Source organism: Prenolepis imparis, unplaced genomic scaffold (assembly GCF_030444845.1).
Source record: "Prenolepis imparis isolate NDT839.2.m4 unplaced genomic scaffold, iyPreImpa1.0 SCAF_9, whole genome shotgun sequence".
In the NCBI taxonomy this organism is placed as follows: Eukaryota; Metazoa; Arthropoda; class Insecta; order Hymenoptera; family Formicidae; genus Prenolepis; species Prenolepis imparis.
Genome location: NW_028141167.1, coordinates 384,543 through 405,795, shown reverse-complemented (window position 1 = coordinate 405,795; position 21,253 = coordinate 384,543). Strand labels below are relative to the sequence as shown.

General features: G+C 37.2%; 1 protein-coding gene across 5 annotated transcripts in view; it reads left to right on the top strand.

Annotated features, from left to right (window-relative positions):
* Positions 1-21,253, top strand: part of LOC145940479 (protein tramtrack, beta isoform-like) — a 47,234-nt gene that overhangs the window by 12,712 nt on the left and 13,269 nt on the right. For 4 of the 5 annotated variants that reach the window (XM_083045687.1, XM_083045686.1, XM_083045684.1 and 1 more), the window contains exons 2-4: positions 2,763-3,204; positions 3,488-4,211; positions 4,287-4,346. In XM_083045687.1, coding sequence (XP_082901813.1) covers positions 2,986-3,204; positions 3,488-4,211; positions 4,287-4,346 — 1,003 coding nt within the window. In that variant the 5' untranslated portion in view covers positions 2,763-2,985. Of the gene's footprint in view, positions 1-2,762; positions 3,205-3,487; positions 4,212-4,286; positions 4,347-9,188; positions 18,234-21,253 lie in introns of those variants that run through there. The other variant, XM_083045689.1, reaches the window with a different exon arrangement.

The following is a 21,253-nucleotide window of genomic DNA, read 5'->3' as shown; positions in this document are numbered from 1 at the left end:
ATTTCGCCGGAAGCTTGTTGATATGACGTAAATAAAAAGTCGCGCCATAATTGGCATATTATGGTCCATTTTATATTGCTAAAATAATTTTTAAATTTTTTAGCGATTTTGCGATCTACCTATTATAATGTTCGCATCGGAGGAGGAATGTCAAAGCTAATCTTCGCGACGTTATCGTTGAATCCATATACTTTGGGGTTTTCCTGGGCACACACGCGCGTGTTTCGTGAAAAAAAAAGCAGAAAAAAGCCCCGCTCATCATCGCGTGAGTATCGGAGCGACTAAGTAAACACGAGAGAACGAGAGAGAGCCTCCGACATTCGGTGCCGGTTTTTATCCGTGCGCCGCTGCGGAGTTTCGGAGAACGCAGTTGTGTACACTGTCATGGTCTTCATTTATGTCTGCCAGCGACTCCTTCTCACGTCAGGTTCTTTCTCTTCTTCTGGCGAAAATCAAGACATCAATACTCTTAACATCGATTGCATCAAATAAAACTCGTCTTTACGTGCGTATGTATGTGTGTACATGTGTCACGAAAAACTCGGTATAAAAAGTAAAATATTGATGGTGTCAAATTATTATTAATGTCGAGCTTTTTTTATTATTGAACATATTTTAATTATGTCACTGGCAATGTCAACATTTTTTGAAACTTAATACCGATATGCTTGAAATACACGATATTGTGAGATTTATTAAAGAGGGTACTTAAAAAAAAAAATTAATTTGAACTTTTGACGTAAAATATTAGAGTCTGTGGTATAGAATTTATTTATGTTAACTTTGCGAGGCTTATACTATTGATTGGCGTTTCTCACAGAGTTTATTTCCGTCTCTGTTTTTTCGCTCCCAAAATTAGATTTTGGATAACGGGGGAAAATCAATTTGTCGCATGAGTGATTAATAACTAAATCCAACGAGATACGTAATAAGAGAATAATGCATTTATTCTTTGTAATCATTTCATAACACATCGATATATCGATATCGTGCGTGTGTGAGATGTTTTAAAATTATTGCGCGCAAAAAAGATTGTTGTTTCGATAATCAAGTATTACATGAACAGATGTATTCGCGAAATCTACACACAATACATCAATTTGTGTTATACAATACAATTTTTCTGGAATTGACGTCGCGCACGGGGTGAAATTGAAGAAATTCCTATCATCTCGTGTCGTAGAAATGATTAATTCGATATCGAGATAAACGTGAGCATCTACGTTGCAACGCGATCGTCTCATTAGGCGCTCGGTTGCTTCGATAACAAGATCTCGCCGCGGGCGTTTTCCGCTTTCGCGAACTAATTGATCCCCCCTCCCGAATGTTGTAACATAATTCGACGTTCCCGATGGAGTTGCCGATCGTGATCGTTAAAGGTCGACTTCTCTCTCTCTCTCTCTCTCTCTCTCTCTCTCTCCTCTTTTACTTCTTCTTCTTCTTTGTCTCTTTCTCTCTCGAGCGCCGTCTTACTTTACCCCGCCTCGCCATGGTGTCGGGCTCTCTCTCTCTGCCATTCACCGTGAAAACCGTACGTACATTTGCGCTCTGGTCACCGACAAGGTCGCGCAAGGTCGCGCAACCATCCTGCATCCATATGCCACGTGCAACGGTGCGTGTGCGCGATGCAGGTGGAGACGGTGTTTGAGAAAAATAGGATATCTTATGGCAAATTGGGCGGTTAATTTTATATAAGAAATTCATTCTCAGTTATATATTTCTTCGTCTCTGATTTAAATTTATTTTTATTAATTTATCGTCAAGTAATTGAACCTTTCGTAGGTCGAATTGTTTCGAGAACGCATTGTTTTAAAACTTGCACCGTTTTATCTTTGTACCTCGCACATGCAACCATGCTACATATATGTAGCGTGATTTGCGCGCGAAAGCGGGTCCCGGTATCGATCCGAATGCGTAGAAAATGCTATTGATTCCCTCGGCCGACCCGACGACCTCTTCTCTCCATGGCGACGAGAGGAGAGACCGAGAGGAGAGACCGAGACTATCCTCTTTTGATCGTTATTTTAATTTTGCTGTATTACAATATTGCAAAAATATTTCAACCAAAGATAAAAAATAAATATGCCAAATTAACAAATTTGCATCATCTTATTAGTTAACAAATATGTCAGAAAAAAAATATTTTTTAAAATATTAAAAATGAAGATTTCGTAAATTAAAATTTTGTCAATTATATTGAAAATTGAAATTTAATATTACTTTAATAGTGAAAATGAATGGCAATATTTTATTTTGGTGTGGAGCGTCTTTCGAATTGTTTTTCTTCGTAGGCATGAAATGTCGTACGTACGTGATGACGTATCGTGATTGGAAGGGGTGAGAGAAAGAGAATTACATAAAAGGCACACATGAACCGAGTGAATCGCCTATTCGCTCTCTGTGTCTACGTTCTCCAGGGTCGTACACCCACGTCTATCCTTCATTGTATTCTTATCCTTTTTTTTAGTCATCTTTGTAACTTTCGATGCTCAAGACGACATTTGCTCTGATGGCTTTTATATATTTAATAAAAAAATATTAAATGTAAAATATTTTAAAAACACATTATTAACGTTCGATATAATAAATAATTATATATACATTATATCAAATTTGATACGTAAATATATTTGTATATAATTTGTGTGGAAAATGCGTGTTTAATTTAAGAGATAAGCTTCTGATAGAGTCTCAATTAAGATTGAAGAAAATTAGATACACATTGATTCACAGTACTAATAATCATTTTGATTCTGTTGCAGGTCACGAGTAAGACGGACACGATAATTCTTGGCCGATGAAGAGCAGAGCAGCACGAGGACGAGTAGTAGAAGGAGCAGCAGCACGAGCAAGAGCGAGTGGCTTCGTCATCGTAGAAGGTGGTGGCGCTGTGGAGAAGCAAAAGAAGAAACGAGGACGAAGTGGCGGCGGCAGCAGCAGCAGTGGCAACGGCGACAATACGGCGACGAACAGCCAGGTCCCCCCATGTTAGCGGACATCAACGGCAACCTGGCGGATCTGAGAAGCGAAGCGATGGCGTCGCAGAGGTTCTGTCTGCGCTGGAACAATCACCAGAGCAATCTGCTTTCCGTCTTCGACCAGCTGTTGCACGACGAGTCGTTCGTCGACGTCACGCTGGCCGTTGAGGGCCAATTACTCAGGGCGCATAAGATGGTGCTGTCGGCATGTAGCCCCTATTTTCAGGTAAACCCGATCTCTTTTGCGTACCTATGATTATCATTTATTCAAGATTAGCATTGAAACGAATAAATGACAGCAAGAAATTGCCATCAATTATTTTAAATTTTTTAATAAAGACTCAGTAAATTTAATAATTTGTAATTGAATTTTATTGATATTAATATTGACAATTTTTTTTAGAAATCACACAAATTGCAAAACTACTACCTGCTTTTGTAGTCTTTTTTTTTTCCTAAAAAAGGAATTAATATTTTTTTATCTAATGTGATAAATATTGTATTTGTAGGCCTTGTTTGTTGGCCATCCCGATAAGCACCCGATAGTCATTCTCAAGGATGTTCCGTACGTGGACATGCGCAGCCTTCTGGACTTTATGTACCGCGGCGAGGTAAGCGTCGACCAAGAACGACTGACCGCCTTTCTGCGAGTAGCCGAATCCCTAAGGATAAAAGGCCTGACCGAAGTGAACGAGGACAAATGCGATCTACCAAGCATCACATCCTCGCTATTGGGTGGCGGTCAGAACGCGGTGGCGCCGCCACCACCCAACCTTCATCGGATCAATCAAATTGGTCAGCATCATCATCACGTCGCGCAGAAGAGGTTCCACCACATGTCCAGCCATCCGTTACTCGGCTCTGCGCTTACAGCGCCCAAGAGAAAACGTGGTAGGCCTAGGAAGTTGAGCGGCTCGTCGGACACGCCGATTGGTGAAGTCGGTGGCCAAGACTTACAATCGTGTTCGGGCGCCGATCTGGTTCAAGGCTCACCCGAAATGATGGAAATGAAGATGGGGCTGGACTTTCAGAGCGAGGTCAGCGGCAACGGTAACATCAGGAGTGGCGCCAATAGCGTTGGTGCCAATTCAGCGGCCGCCAGCAATTCCGCCGCCTCAGGATTGTCGTCGGCGAGAAGAGACGAGCCTACGGAGAACGGCACCGATACGCCGGAGCCGCCAGTCACGCGGGTTAAACGGGAACCAGAACCGACACCCAGCACCTCGGCGCAAGGTAAGAGGCGCAACGAAATACGTGATACGAGATTGAACAAAAAAACTTAAACTGATTCGTCATTGTTAATTCTAGCCTCGGATGAGACATTCGCGCGGGCACACAGTAGACAAGGGAGTGAAGGATTCAAGCAAGGTAAGATTCTTCAGAGCGTACTTGACTTCGATATGGAAGCGTTGCATTGCTAATACTCCCTGATACAACGCAAACGGCGGTTTAAGCCCTTACGCAATTTTCGTGTACGAGCGTTCCATATACAGATATTGCAGTACAATATCTTTTAAACAAAAAAAAAAACGCGTAAATTGTAATTAATTAAATCGGTGCAATTTTCGCAATTGATATCACAATTAATAGTAAAGATTTTATAACAAATATTGAGTTTAACTCCTTTAGTTTGGGTTTTTTTCTATACGATAGATTTTTATATTTTTATAAACTTGACTTTATATTATTGCAGATATATGAATGACATGTACAGATTAAATCTAGAGTTTTTTTATGCTTAAGAAATTTTCTCTTTAATTTTTAAAAATTAGAGTTTGTGCAACGCAGATCAGACGGGGTTAATTCTTTTTAATGAAAGGGTGCGATACAGTTGCATAGAAAATATTTCTGATTCACTTCTGCGATTATAATCGTTAATTTGAGAATGCCCTCGCGAAAATTACACAAGGTAAGTCGCAAGGTGTAGCACAGAATGCAACATGCTCCCGAAGATTAAATCGTGTTTTAAAAAAGATCACGTAATTTCGCGGTTGCAAAATCTCGCAATAATAGCGCAGAATAAAATCGCGCATCTAATCGCGACACCCTACCAAATATGTCTTAGCATGGTGTGAATTGTGATTCCCATAACGCGCGAGCGCGTAGAAGAATGTTGGATCATCTCGACATATTTACTTTTTAAAATTCAATCTAATAGACTAATTATAATTAACAGCTACTTTATCGAAAAATTTTTAAATATTATTAATTGTAAAATTAAGAATTAAAATGTAACTATAAAATTAACTTTCTATAATAAGCTAAATTTTATGAGAATGCTCGCGTCGGACATTCTTCTGCGTGCGAACCCGAAAGACTCGGGCAAGAACTCGCTTTTGTGACGTCCGAATGCTTATTCGTCTCTTGTGAAGCCCCGAGGAGCAAGCAAGCAAGCAAGCGAACCTTGCGTGGCATTTTGGACGACGCTGTAGACTCTCTACGTGAGAACGACTCTTACGGCTCTCTCGTACGATTCGTCGAGGTCGATCGACGACGTCTGAGAATCTAAGAATCTTTTAAAGCCCGAACCCGAACGAGGGTGAAACAACTTTTACATTATCCAAGTTTCGAGACTCGCGACGACGCTTTTAGCTAGCGCAAATCCAACTTTTGATGATATATATGCACGTCGTGGACGTGGACGATAATTTTATCCTTTATGTGCTAATGAATTTGACTTTTCAGACTTGTCTCGAGCTGCCTTGCCGCGACTCGTTGTCGCTCTTCTGCAAGCGCGCTTCCTTTTTTTTTAGGAGTTGACCAGGATGACAAATAAATGAATCGCGCGCGCAATTATTTTCTAAAACCGTGATTTCGCGCTTTGAAATTCTTTCGCGAACTTGATCATTTTCGAAACAAAACGCACACGAGACCGAAACAAAAAACAAATAAAAAGAAAACAATTCCGACGCGAGAAAAAATTCTGCGTTCGGAGGAGCTTGCATCTTCGAGAAAAATAAAACAGTAATTTTCTGACGAGATAAAACAACAATAAAATAATTTCCTTTTTAAGCTGCAAGCAAACAGCATGCCAAATGATAGTCGCACGTGGGGATACATACGTACATATATTGATACGCGCGCGGGATGATATTTAAATTGCGAAGAGAAAAAAATCGAGAAATAGAGGATACGATAAGAATAAATGAAGACATGCACATATAGAGAAAGAAGTAGAAGAGGAGAGAGTCCGCGAGAGAAACAGTCGTCTCGTTAAAGAGAGTTCGTGTGTTCGGAATGTATATCATGATACCCTGAAAAAGAAAAAGAAAACGTAAAGAAAACTCCCTTCTGTACGCCCGAACGTCTCTTTGAAATTAATCGATCTTTGATACCCATTGCACTTGTCGCTGGTTGTTCTCGTCGTACATAATATAGATATATATCTAAATATACATATATACGTAATAACCCATACGTAATTCTCACGCTCGGCCAATGCGCAGCGCCTCATTCCTGTCCTCTTTTTTTTTCCCTTCTCCTTTTTCTTCGGAGCACAAATCGGCCACCTTCATCTCGCCTCTCTATGATCAATCTGTGTCTTCTTTCTGCCGCACCGCACCTGTCGCTCTGTTCGATGTCTCAAAAACTTCTATTCCTCAATCCCAATTTAACTTGACCAAATCTAATCTACGACTATCTACACTTTTCCGCTAAAACATCCTTATACTCTTCACCATACTTTCTTTTCCGCACGAATGAGAAACGCTTCGCTGCCATTGGCCAATGGTAACAGGAGGGGGTGGAGCCAGCTTTTAGCGGTGCTTACTTTTTTTTTGTTGTTGTCTGATTTTCACACCTTGAACGCTGGTTAACTTCTTTTTACGATCGTTCGTTGCGAGGAAGATAGAATAGCAAAGTCTCATTTTTTATCGCGAAGACAGACAGCAAAGAGGTAGAGAAGAGCGTAAATGATGATGATGATGATGATGAAATATACTTAAATAACAGACGACATATTGTCGGCAGGTTTATCGTTTCCGTCTTCTCTTGCGTTCTTCTCGTTGCTTTATTAGACGATAATGACGACATTGAAAAAAAAAGATGACTAGTAAAAGGAGAAATAAAAATAGAAACAGGATAGATTAATATATAAAAATTAAGAGTGACAAATAAAAAAAAAAAAAAGAAAGAAATCAGAAGAGAGAAAGAAATAGTGTGACGTACGTTTCTTTTTTTCCTTTCTATAAAAATGTACTACTACATATACGTGCGCGCGCGCGAAAGATAGTGCTTCGAAGAGAGAAAAAGAGAGAGATGTCGTCGGAGATGATCTCGTTTCGGTAGTGACCGTGATCGCTTTGTTCACTTTTGGTGCAGGTGAGTTAAGATTATCTGAGTCACCATCATTCGATCTCTGAGAGATTTAAGCTTTTGCGCGGGGGAAGCGAGGGAACTAGGGAGGCCAGCCGCTAAAAAAAAAGATTTCTAAAAGAATTCAAAGTCATAAATAAATAGATCGAACGAAAAGACGGAACTGTTCCGAAAAGTGTCAGATTGTAAGAAAAAAAACCGGATATAGAAGGATGTGGCGCCGGAGGCCGAAAACGGATAACGACGTATATATATATATATATATACATACATATATGTATAATTGAAGTAATTACATATATTTGAGAAACAACTTTATATATATATACAATATAAAGTAATGTAATAAAACATGCAAGGAAGAGAAAATGTTGCTTTTTTCTCGAGCGTCCTCGATCTCGATGGATCGTTTTCCCGTAGAGATGGATACTTGCAGACTGACTGGACGCACTGGACGAAGGGGTTGGTAAAGTGTGCACATGTGTCGCTAGATGTTTATTAATCAGTTCATATATATGTGATGATCACCTGATACGTATGCGGGTTGTCCAAACGAGTCTAGTTCTTCCTAATTGATATCATAGATTCACAAGTAAAAAATGCTTCTTCAACGAATTTTATATTCTAAATTAAGAGTTTTTAACTTTTATAAAGTTTTTCTAAGTTCTTGAAACTTTTATAACTGATATTTGAAACTTATATTTGCTTGTGTGATCGCATTTGTTCGAACGTCTAAACATCGATAGTTTTGAGTTACGAGCGATCAAAATTGATCGAGCGCTTCTCGTTTAGGATGAAGCAATTGCGAGGCAGGACTTCTGCTTCGATCGACCGACCTTGTTCGCTCGACGCGACTCGAAAACCGTCCACGTCTCGATATTCGAACAACAACGTATATACATGTAATTAAAAATAATTTTTTAATTTTCTTTTCGCAATCTACAATAATCGAACGGAAGTACAGTCTCGCATGGCACCCCGTATATACAATATATATGATTTTTTAGAAGCTTGTATGTATGTTTGCAGGAATGTAAGCGCGTGTAAAATGTGTAAATGAGGAGTGTGAATGTATGAGGAGTGTATGGTGAGTGTGCAGAGGAGGAGAAGATGCGAAGAATACGCGTGATGTGAAAGAAAAGATGGAACGCCAGAACTTTGGGAGAAAGAGAGAAGAGCTAATGTTGTGCTGAGAACTCAGTTTTGCAACTTGGCAAGAGAGAAAGAGAGGATGAGAGAGAGAGAGAGAGAGAGAGAAAATGTGTGCGAAAATGAAAAGGGGAATAGACGAGCAGCGGGGGTGGGGACGACATGGAGAGGGCGTGTTTTAGCGTAGTAAAGTTATTCTTTAACGCGGGACAGAAGTTGACTGAGACGGCCGAGATATTCAAGTACGGTGACTCTTTTTTGCTGGCTCTACCCTTCCTCTTGCTTCCCCCCACAAATATAGAAATACGTTGTGTCAATACAATATATACATACACAGAGATACATAGTCACGATGTGCGATAGAACTCCGTTTATCAGAACATCCGCGGAAGAGTCTGCGCAGGGGAAACTTGTGCAACAATATTCTTATCTATTTGTGAGATGTGGCTTGAAGAGTATAATCTTGATTTTTTTTCTAAGAAGTGTCAAGGGTTTGACTCGCGATGATAAAGATTTTTGCTATACCAAGGATCTAAAATACTAATTACATATATTGAAAGACGAATAACACACCAAATGTATCTGGAATATTATTCATCAGTGCTATTTTTGAAAGCTTACATTTAACAAGAATTTGGTTTTCTGATAAACGAACTCCTACTGCACATTTAAATGCTTGCACGATATATATTATACCGGGCGCGGATATATAGGGCGATTTAAAGGATCAAGATTTCTTCATTTCAGAATTAGAGGAGACGTCGGATGGTGGCGATAGCGGCGAGCCGCCAACTCATATCCGCATCAACTTTGAGCGATGCTTTCGCAAGGAGTTCAGCACGTCGACGCTGCAAGGTAAGGCTGCGTCGACCGCCGCGGGGATGTCAATGGCCGACGATCAGCAACAGCAACACTCGGATACCGAAATGGAGACGAAGACAAAGGACAGCATAAGCAGTGCCATATTCAGTGTGATGGCCGGCGAGGCGGAAATCAGTCAGAGCGACTTTGAAGGCTCGTTCAAGGTTGAGAACGAGCGCACGGAGGGCTCGGTGCGAGACTTTTGCGTGAAGGAGGGCGACGTTTATCGCTGCACCGTATGTCATCGCACGTACACACACATCAGCAACTTCTGCCGGCACTACGTCACCTCGCACAAGCCTAACGTCAAGTACTACGCCTGCCCGGTCTGCTGTAAAGAATTCACCAGAAAAGACAATATGGTCGCCCACGTGAAAATCATACATAGTCTTAAGCCGCACATGAGTCTCAGTAGCAGCAATGGTGGTAACAGCAGTAGTAGCATGGGCCAGCGGTAGACCACTGCTGTTGGTTGGGCGTCCACTCGTTCTGTCTCCTCCTTCGGACTGCTTTTCCAAGCCTCGCGCAACGGCCAGTTTCCGCGCAAAGTACATCGCGATAGATTTTCAACAATTTATCACATACAACAAGGTTCTTGTATATTATCAAAAGGCTTTGATATACCCAGTGATTAATGATAGCGAAAACTTTAATACGAAGATTCTAAAAGTTTACGGCGTTATGGATTGTAATATCAAAAGAGAAACTATATAAGAACCGGCTACATTCGTGGGAGAATATCAAGGGAAGCGGGGTCTGTTGCGCTTGCCAAAAAGAAAAGGTGAAGGAAAGTGAAGCGAGAAAGGAGGAGGTAGAAGAGTTTGAGGAAAATGCGAGGAAAGCGCCGGTCGAAGCGCCTCGAATAAGGTCAATGCGCTCCCGCGAATGGAAAGAGAGGAAGACAGTAGATAGATATGTGTAAGCGATAGACAAATATAGGTAGGCAAGTGAACCGATCTTGTGAGATGGCCACAACGGAATAGCTAGAGAGAATATGCGGAGATGGGTATGCAAGAGGTTTAGCTATGAACGTCATCGTCAGCAGTACACATGTTTCATTTCGGTTTTCGCGCCAACGTTTTTACGACAAAATTTTTCCGGTGCACGAATTAACTGTCTGAGCGTTGATCGTCTAGAGTTTATGGTGAAACATTTTATAAAATATATGTTTCATCATTTTTTAATGTTACATGACATATCATATGAGATGGACTAGTTCGATATTCTGGTATCATATCTACGCCGTGGAAGAATCAATCTTGGATATCATATATAGATATCAAACGCTTTTCTATTTTCAAATTGCAAAATCTTTTTGGAAACATTTTACAGATACGATGTTATCGTTCAAACAGTTGACAGAGCTATTATATTGGATTGCACTGACGCTGCGTAACGTCTGCGAGTACGAGGCGCGGGTCTGACCAAGTCCAGTACAACAAATTCGAGCGAAGCAATTTCTATGAATACTTAACGAGGTATATTGGCGAACAATTGATTGATGTCTTTGCTATCTTCGGTATCTTTTCATAAGCAACTTTCATTGGTCGTCAATATGCATTCTGCCCTAAATTTCATCCCTACTCCTGGTCCTGATCCCGGTTTCAGTGTTAGTTCTAGTTGTCCTTTCAATCTTTGTGCCTTCGAGGACCGATAATGCGCACAATTTGTCGCGTTACGTAACGTCTATCTTTTACCGAAGAATCGCAATTGTAGCTCTAGCAGCGCCGAAAATTCCATGAAAGCCGAAACGAAACAGTGTGCGCGTAACAAACAACGGGCATTAAAGTTACGAAACGAATGAGCTTTATTATCGCGCTCGCTTTGAGTAGAAAGGGCGAGCCGACTGTAAAAATGGGAGACAGAAGAGGCTTTGTACTATCGTAAATATAAATGATGAATTTATATACCGCTGCGCTCGTTTCAATGCGTTGTACAGCATGTGACTACAGTTATAGAAGCAGGGGGCAAAAATGCAAGCAAAAAAGGAAGGGGAGACGTCGTGTAAATCCAAATCAACGCAGAGACAGAAAGAGAGAGAGAGAGAGAGAGAGATAGAAAAAGTATATTTATTATCGCCTGACTATATATTACGTTGCAGAGAGAAAGAGAGAGAAAATCAAACACGCCAGCTGTGATGCAGCTTGGTGATACATTTTTACGAGAAGTGCGCGCGCGCGTTTTATCGAAAAAGATGTTCGCAAACTCTATTTTTCGCAAACAGGGACCTTCGCGTACTTTTGATAAAATGTAGTAGTTTTAAACACTTGGTCTTCATCGATAGATCTCAAAGTACTTTAATGTACCTTGAAATTATCTCTCGAAGAAGATAAATGGGACGATTACATGCTATCATCATATATAGCGATAAAGAAACTTGCGTATGGAAATTGAGAATTTTGAGAACAACAATTACATATAATAGATCGTTAAATATATTTGTTGTGAAACTTTATTTATTGAGAAAAACTCGATCGAATTGAATTCGTGAAAGATTTGAAAAAGAAAACGAATCGGAGTGAAACACGCGCGCGCACACGCAGTGTAAGTAATAAGGGAACTACGTAGACTGAGTAAATGCAATATATAATATATGTATCGATGACCGTTCGCCATGTTGTTGTTGAGCCGTTTGAAGTCGCGAAGAGAATGTTGCGAAAACATTTTTTAGGGGGAGTGGTGATGAATAAAGTGGGGGAGAGAAATGGAAGGTACGGGAAGCGTCGCAATCTTGTGAAAGATTGCAGAGAGGGACGGTTTTAACGACACCAAATACAAGATAGTACTGACATTGGATAGACTGAAGGCACCTTAGTAATAACTTAACAACGCCGCCGCCATGTCGGACTGTTCGACCTGTTTGGCTGATTCTACTCCCGGACAAACATTCGCGGAAAAAACTTGGTGAATCGAGTGATGACGTAACAAAGGTTGTACATTGCTCATAAATTTTTAGGTAGCTTGACAAATCATCATATAACAATGTAATTGGAGAAAAATAGAAGAGATAAAAATGAAAAGAAAAGAGAAAACAATAAATAACATACGCGAAGATTCTATTCAAATTACAATTTTAATTCGATTTTGTAACTGTAGAATTTCTCAAATGTTTATTATATTACAAATTGTTTTTATGATGCTTTTATAATGGATTTATTTTAATGTAAAGATAATTATAATATCTATAAAGTGTTATATATTTTATTTATTTGTTATATATATACATATGGCTTATTATTTTTGAATTTTCAATCAAAGTTACCAGATTTGTTTACTGAACGTTTTCATTTTAATAGTTTTTATAAATCTTATTGCGAGTGCAATAATGCAGCTTTTCAAGTTAGTCACTTTTGCTATATCTTTCTCTATTAATTTTATCCTTGTCTCTAAAATTCGCCAAGTCATCAAGTCATAAATCTGCCCGAACTTTGAATAGTCAACGTTGAATAATATAATTTTTACATACTTATATTTTAGATCTCTAACTATAAACTCTTAACAAAAGGGTAAAAAAAATCTATACGTAGTTTTATTTATCTATTATTTTACTCTGTACGATTTTATCATCTTGACAATTCTCAGATGAGAATTTTCAAAGAAGCAGTAATATATGTAATTAAGAAAAATACTGTTAATATGTGTAAAAATGTGGAGATTCTTATTCGAGCCGCGAGTGACTTGATCAGCCAAAACAGGCCACGCAGTGATACGGTAATGGTGGTAGAGGCTTTTAGTCGCGAGAGAGAGCACTAAAATACAAGATCGTAGCTTACTATATTTTGCACCTTACACTCCGTCGAATGCCCTCCCTCCGTGGAGAAAAGGGCGAGACGATTTATATACAAATTTTTCACTAGTTGGGCATAGACTAATTAGACGACTAGAGGCTACATAATAACTATAATTATTATTATTATTATTATTATTATTATTACCGCTACTATTAATCAGTTATTACAAGTAACAGAGATCTTCGTTGTTACTTTAAACGCGCGGCGTGGGGTCCCGTCCCGCGCGATCGACCAGTGTTGTTCGTTCGTTATTCAAGAGGTTTTTCTAGCGTTGCAAGGATAACAAAAGTTACAGTCGTAAGAGTCGGATCGTTGTTGCGTGAGTGATAGTGGGCTCCGTGATCTCCCCGGAATAAGTGCTTTCGCTTCTTTTTCATCAAAGGGACACCCTGTGACGGCAAAGATCCAAGTAGGAGCATTTTCTAAAATTACATATATATATACATATAAAAAAATTCGTGTTAGATGGAGCGATATTCGATTAAAGTTTGAGCATTTCTTGAAGATTGGAATACTGGCTTCAAATGAGAGAACATTCACACGATGTTGGAGAACATTTTTTTCGACATCGAAGAGATGTTTCTTTTTCGTGCATCTATTTCGAAGAGCAGGTGCTCAAAATTATCGAGAGCACTCGCTCTGCGTTTCATTCATGGAGCTCAATAAAATCGCGCCGCGATTCGAGCATACATTTTAGGCAAATAGAGAGTTCTATATAATACTAAATAGTTAGACAGAGGCAGCAAAGGTAGCGCAATAGACGTAAGAGGGTGATAGGGAAAGGGATATCTTAGTGGGAAGGAAAAATGGTTGTAGTTCGTCACATTAAACCGGGATTGGGTGGTGAACCGTGCCGTGGATGTTTTTCACGCACTCAGGTCAATTATCCGCAATATATTCGAAACTGCGATGGACCAAAGAGCTTCTTACCGACCCTTGTAGATTATTTATCCCAAGAGAAAGGACAAAGGTGTGTCCTGTAGAGAAATCTCTCGCGAGTTTCGAAAGCCTAAAATATGTGGTGCCCCAATGAGAAAAAAGAAACACTGATCTCTTTCAATTTAATTTCCATTACTCGTATCAAATTTGATAAAAATCTATTGTCGATATTGTCGATTAGACTAGTACTTAGCGGCCAAGATATTCATTAATTAATTAATTGTGATGAGAAATTATAGTTTATGAATTAAAAAGGCACAGTGATTTATATTTACAAACTGTAATATATAATATACTTTTTAATCATGATATTCTAAAATATCATTAATGAAATATTTACATATAATATAAATGTGAAATGATTTGTTATTAAAAATTTTAATTAAGGTTGAGTAAGCTCCAAAGTACAAGTTTGTAGCACAGATGTGAAAAAAATATTTATTTAAAATATCATAAAAATACAGTTTTGATCTTTAGTTATATTATAAAGAACGTTTCAAAGAATAAATCTTCATTCCGGTTCTCTTCAATCGAAACTGTTTGACAACGGCCTACATGGAAAATATAAAGTCAACATGTTTAACATGCACGAAGAAGTACATGTTTAACCAAAACAAATTACAAATTAAATTAGTGCGCGATATTTTAATAATTATACAATATTCAAAATTATCGCGTTAAAAATTACAACCGAGATAAGCAATTATTACATTCACATGTATGAATATTACAAAACAAAAAGAAAACAATTGCAGTATTTAAAAATAAATACAAAAATGCCTTAAAATAAACTAAAGAGGAGGATTACATTGAAATGCAACAAATTTAAAAAAGCGAAGAAAAAAAAACAAAAGCAATATAGCGATGTTCGAAGAGACATCGTCGCTCATACTTTTTTATAAAAAAAAAAAATATATATATAGTATGTAATAATATATTAATATTTGTTTTCAGTGCCTTTTTAATTAATGAACATTTACTAGTCTGACTTGCTACAATTTAATCATGCTGTTTCACAATCGAAAATTCTTAATAAAGGATTAATAAGGCACCAAATATTTTTGAGGTAGGGGAATCTCGCGTGCCGTCAGGTCAATTATTATCCGCAATATAATTCAAAACTTTGATGGACCAAAGAACGTCTAAGGATGGTAGGATAGATTTCCCTAAGGACCCTAGAGAAAAATCGTGCGAAAGTGAAAGCGGGTGGTCACGGCCCGGTTCTACAATGGGTTGTATAATCATAAACTCATTGTCCAACGTGTGTGTGCGATGACACGACAGAAGGTATTTACAGGGGTGATTTTCACGAAAAAAGGAAAAAAAACAAGAAAAATGCAAAGAGGCAGCGGCTAGACAGCTTATATCGATTTTTAGAAAATCGAGAGAGAGAGAGGCAAGCAAATATAAATATAATAATTAAATACACTCACATTTGATAATCACTGAGAGGCTAAGACTAACTCAATTAATTAAAGGATGGAAGGCGAGAAGGATTGTCGTTTCAAGGGTAAAGATCACTGAGAGAGAAAATGCAGGTCGTTTTGATTGATAATTTTTCGAAAAGATTTATCTGGGACGTTGCAATTTTTTCTCGAATTTAAACGAGGCGATTTTATAAGGATCGCATCTATGTTGTTTATCGTCATGGTTGTTTCACGCGAGACCTGCAGAATTCTCGTCGGTGTGCGGTTTTTTGAAAGTTATCAGTCTGTACAATAATAGCTTTGTTTCACCCTAGTCGATGTCTGCGTGAGAAGCAACGAAAAAGGGTGTGAGAATTGGGATTTATTACTTCTTCGGCACGATTTGTCGTTCTCACATTTTGTTATTTCTTTTTCTTCCATGCTATTTAAAAAATCTGCATACACCAAAGGATTATGTGCATATGTGTGCGAGTGTATACATACACACACACACGATATATATAGTATAGTTTATATATCAGTTAAAATATTATTTACCATTTCTAGAAATGAAATTTAGCCTGACACTTTTCGAATCTACAGAATGCTTCTAACAAATGTTGGAGAAAATTTTAGAAATCTATATATAAAATTGTACATATAAAATTGAAATCAGTTTTTAATTTCTAAAATAGCTTAATTAGTCTTAATAGTTTTCGTTAGGATTCTGTGAGAGATCTTTTCATTCAGTATCATCACACAACTTTTAATTTTTCCATTTTCTATCGCCGTAAAATTTCACGATCACGACACAGGTCAACGAGTATCCTGTGACGGTTGTTCACATTATCACATCCTTTTGTGGCAGGGCAGTTACAGAGAGAGCACTTTGCGACACGCGCGACGATAGTACGTGAGCAGATCGGCCAGCCTCGAATTCGATCTGGATTCCTTGCCGGCATCTAAAGGCTCGTGATCAGGGTAAATCGCTGTTAAAGTGCGGTGAATATTTGCGGCGACTGATCTTGAGACCCGTTGTTCAAATTTATGCTGTTTAAAGGGAGGAGAGAAATTCGCTCACGTTCGTTGCCTTCTCGATGTTGTTGAACTTTTAGAGTTAAGGTTGTTAAAAAGCGCTTTCAAAGGTTGCCAATCGTAGAGAGAAGGGTGGAGGGGGGCTTTTGCGAGAGGATTAAGGGTACAAAAAATAAAAGATATATAGCGCCAAGTCCCCGTATATTCGTACAAAATTAGTGTTCAAATTTTAAGAAGTGTTCAGTAGTAAAGGGAGAGATGTCGTGTATTGCGAGGGATCAAATGTTTTCACGAGGCCGGCCGCTATATCTGCAACTTATGTTACACACTCGCTCGTGTTTCGCAATCAAAATTTCATTTTTCGATCCTCGAAATTTATATATAGATGTTTCGTAAATTTTATTTGTAATAATAGTAATATATATATGTATATATATATATATATATATATATATATATATATATATATATATATACAATGTATGAAGAAATTGTGGATTCTGATATGCACTCTAGATTTTGTTAATATTTGTTAAATTGTATATATTGCGAAATTTTATAGTATCGTTGTGTCTTCAAATTTTATTGCTCTAAATTTTATTAAATTTTTATGTATATTTTACATTATAAAGTTGTATCGTGCGTATAAAGAAAATTTTTATTATATCGTCGAGTTATAGAAATCGGGAAATGTATACTTTCGTGCGTCTGTGCAACTGCCTCTTACCTGCATCTCGAGGGAAGTGCAAAACTGCGATTAAGTGTGTTGCGCTTTCCTACGACCATAACTTTCTCACGCTCTCATCGCGGGTGCGATGGTCTCGTTGGTGAATTTCGAACATGTATGTTTAACATGTTAAAAGAATTTTCTTGAGAGACAGAATACGAAGGGCAGAAAGACCTTTAAGTGAGGAAATCGTGAAAAAAATTATGAGAGAATATATATTATATATATAAAAAATATATATTTATGCGCGTGTGACTCTTGCAAAAGTGTCGTGTCGAGATTTTTCTCATCGTTTAACATTTCCTTTTACGAAAGGGACTATACCAGTCAATATATATATTGATTATTCTTGTAGGTTGCTCGCGCGACTCTTGCAAAGAAAAGTCGACCATCGCGAAAGAGAAAGATAGATAGAGAAAGAGAGAGAGAGAGAGAGAAAAAGGGGAAGTTTAATTTACGAGGCTTAAAAAGCAGACTGTACTATTGAATAGATTTTAATATATATATATATATATATATATATTAAATTAAAAATATATATACATACACATCCATATATATATATACATATTATATATATACATACATATATATATAATATGAAAAAAAGAGTAGTTTATTATCGCAATTAAATTATCTACGGATATGTACACGTATACAGAGAGTAAGAAAGAGTGAAAGAAAAAGAGAGAGAATGAGAGAGAGAAATATATAAGCAAATATTGCGATTATTATTATTTTATTATTACGATTATCATTATTATATATTATATATATATATAAACAAAAGTTATATCGAATATATTTTAGCGCTAGTTGATAATACCTATTATATATAACGTCGTTGCAGTTTCGAGACGATGCGTCAGAAAACGAGGGCAAAAATAAAAAAAAATAAAAAAAAAAAAGAAATAAGTAAGAAAGGAGGAACGATCGCAAAGATCGATAGATGCGTAAACAAAAAAATCGCTCGACCTCCGAAATTTTTGTAAATGTAATTAAATGCGTAAAAAAAAAAAAAAAAAAAAAAAAACGTGCGTTGAATTAACATGTGCTTTTCATGCGGGATCCAATGTTTTAACGCGCAAGCAGTCTCCGGTTTGGTGCCTTTTTTAAGCGACATAAAATAAGAACAATGTTGAAAAAAAAGAAAGAAAGATATAAGGATTGTAGAACGCGAGAGGTGAATGAAAAAGAAGGGAAAAATAAATAAATTGTTATCGCGCGCGTATCCCTCTCCCTTCATCTCGAAGGGACGGATCGATGATCGCATTCTCAGTGCCAAATATAAGGGAGAGAGTCGCTCTCCAAGAGGGCGAAAATTTAATAAGAGAAAAATAAAAGGAGATGAAAAAGAGAGAGGGTGAAAATTTTATAGAAAATTTTTCTAGAGCTGACGAGTCTTTTCTGACGCTGGGTAGACTTAGTATATTTTATATGCACTGATTGTTCGACTATGACTATCAATAATAAAAAGAACGGTGTTCAATAGATTGTAAATCAGAGTTTTTAAATGTCTCGCGCACTGATCACATACCGAATATACACAGAATATATACAGTGTCTCGAAAGAATAGTATCATTATAATTAGGATTGTGAGAATCTACTTTCTCAATATTTGGCATCTCTTTGTGGAAATACTTTGAATATTTAAATTTACATTCGCATGTTAATTTTCAAGATTCGTAGATGCAATTAATCAAAGCATTAATTATTTTTGTAAAATTTTCTATTAGTTTCTTTGGAGACATTCTGTATATATTTGGCGATTTTCCGAGTTCCATAAGCGATGGAACCTATCGTTGTAAAAATGGGAGAATGCTGCGAAAAAAGTATTGTGCATTTCGGTAAAATTAATCATGCGTAATATATCGTGGTGAATAATGATATAAGAACGAGTAAAAGTGTAAGAGAAAGAAAGATAGCATTTTTGCCAAATGAATTTGCAATCGCGATCGGTGGAAAGTGTGACAATAATGTGTGTTCGAAAAGAGAAGAAGAAGCGGAAATTTCACGTTTTCCGCATTTCGTCTACAAGACGACGGCGACAATTTCGCATTTTTTTCTAATCCCGTTGACTCGAGAGGAAAGGTAACTACCAATGCCACTAACAATGTAGTGTTCGTATGTAGTAGTAATCGTTGTTTTTTTTTTCTTTCTCAGTTCCATTTTATTGTTGAGTTATAATATCATGCACGTGAAGCCGCCGGTCTTGCTTTAACAGAAAAGAATATTTTCTCTGAACTACGAGATACATTAAATTTTGGAAGAAAATTTTTTTTAGTTATGTTATATTAAATACAAATGTAACGTAAATGTAGAAATTTCCGAAATTTACAATACCATTAATATTAAATTAATTATATGGATTAATTATTAAATTAATATGTTGAATCGAGTTGCGAAAGAATATTACTAGTGTTTTATGCTCATTACTGTGAAAATTAATGTTTGGGAAAGAAATTTAATAATTAAATAATATTTTAATCTCTCTTACTAATAATATATCATTAACGAAATATGTATTATAATTTTATTTAATATATTCTCCGTGGTCCAGAGAGAAACGTCTGTCTCACCTCCGTTTTTAACATAACAATAAAGTGCCATATTCGGACGGCAGCGCAAAACTGTCACGACTCTTTCTCAGCAGGACGCGCGTTTCACGTGCCGGCGACATTCTCATTGATATCACCTCAGAATTCGATATCCCGTGCATCTTAATTTGTATGTATACATATTTTATTTGTATGCCGACACACCGGATGTCAAGGGACCTCCCCGCACTCGTCACGAAGCACCCCGTTATTCTTAGCCAAAAATTACTTTTATTTAATTTCGTTTTAATATGCACTATCATCTTATCGGCCGCTGCTGCAGCCGACATAATCTTTGACGTATACAATCGTATATATTATAAACGGCAACTTCTTTTCGGAATTTATTTTCCACTCGTGGAAGTTTCTTTTTTTTGCATATCGCAAATGTTGATTTCTTTTTGTACAATGCAAACATAAGAATCGACACACTTGCAATGATTAAGCAAATAAATTTTTTCGTGCACGAGTGGAAAATTATTTCTGCAAAAAAAAGATTTATTTATTTAAAGGATTAAAATCTTTTGTAATCCTTGAAAAAGTTTGATGATGTCGGAATCACAGCTGCCGAGAAGATGATTCTTAGACGTTAAGTTTCCTTCGTCACGGTTTACTCCAGGAAACGACTCGATCCCGACGTTCTCCAGAGCGACTTTTAGATCTTTCCACGTTCTGGAGGACTCGGGATCGTCGTGGAGTCGACTGCGACGAGAGGCCAGCGATTATTATTATTTTTTACAGACTTTTGTTTTGCATGTTGCGCATTGTTGTTTTATTTTCTTTTTCTCTTCCTTTGAAAAAAGGAGAGCGAAGAAATTGTGGAAAATAAGAAAACGATAAATATATATGTATATGTGTATATGATTTTACGTTGCATTTATATTATTGTATAATATTTTTTATATGTTGCCCTTTTGTTTTTTTCCCCGAATTTTTTCCTTGTTTCAGTTTTTAGATTTACTAGTGCCTTCGAATTTTTGTTGGATTATTAGACGATTATTACACTTACGTGATGTACACATGACGCTTATCAAAGAATGACGCACATGACACATAATTTAGAAAATAGATGAACAATTTTAAATTGATTAGTTTGTTTGACACTAGTATCTCTTTGTTGATACTCTATCATTGTATCCCTTTTATGTTTCTCATACTTTTTATGAGAACTATAAAACACGTATGCGATGTATTTTTATTTATTACAGCGCTATACATTATTTTATGATCTATTTAGTCTTAAGTTGGCATCATTCAAACGTAATTTTAATTTTAGTTTTAGATTTATTATACATATTCGCTTTTATGATTCAGTAGCGAAATATTTAGATCGTTTTGCATGCAGCGATATATTTTTTTATCAAGTATTAGCTCGATTATTTACTTATCACCCATTTTACGGCTTTTATATATAGTGCACCGTAATTTCATCGAAGGTATCTTTTTGTTGGAACA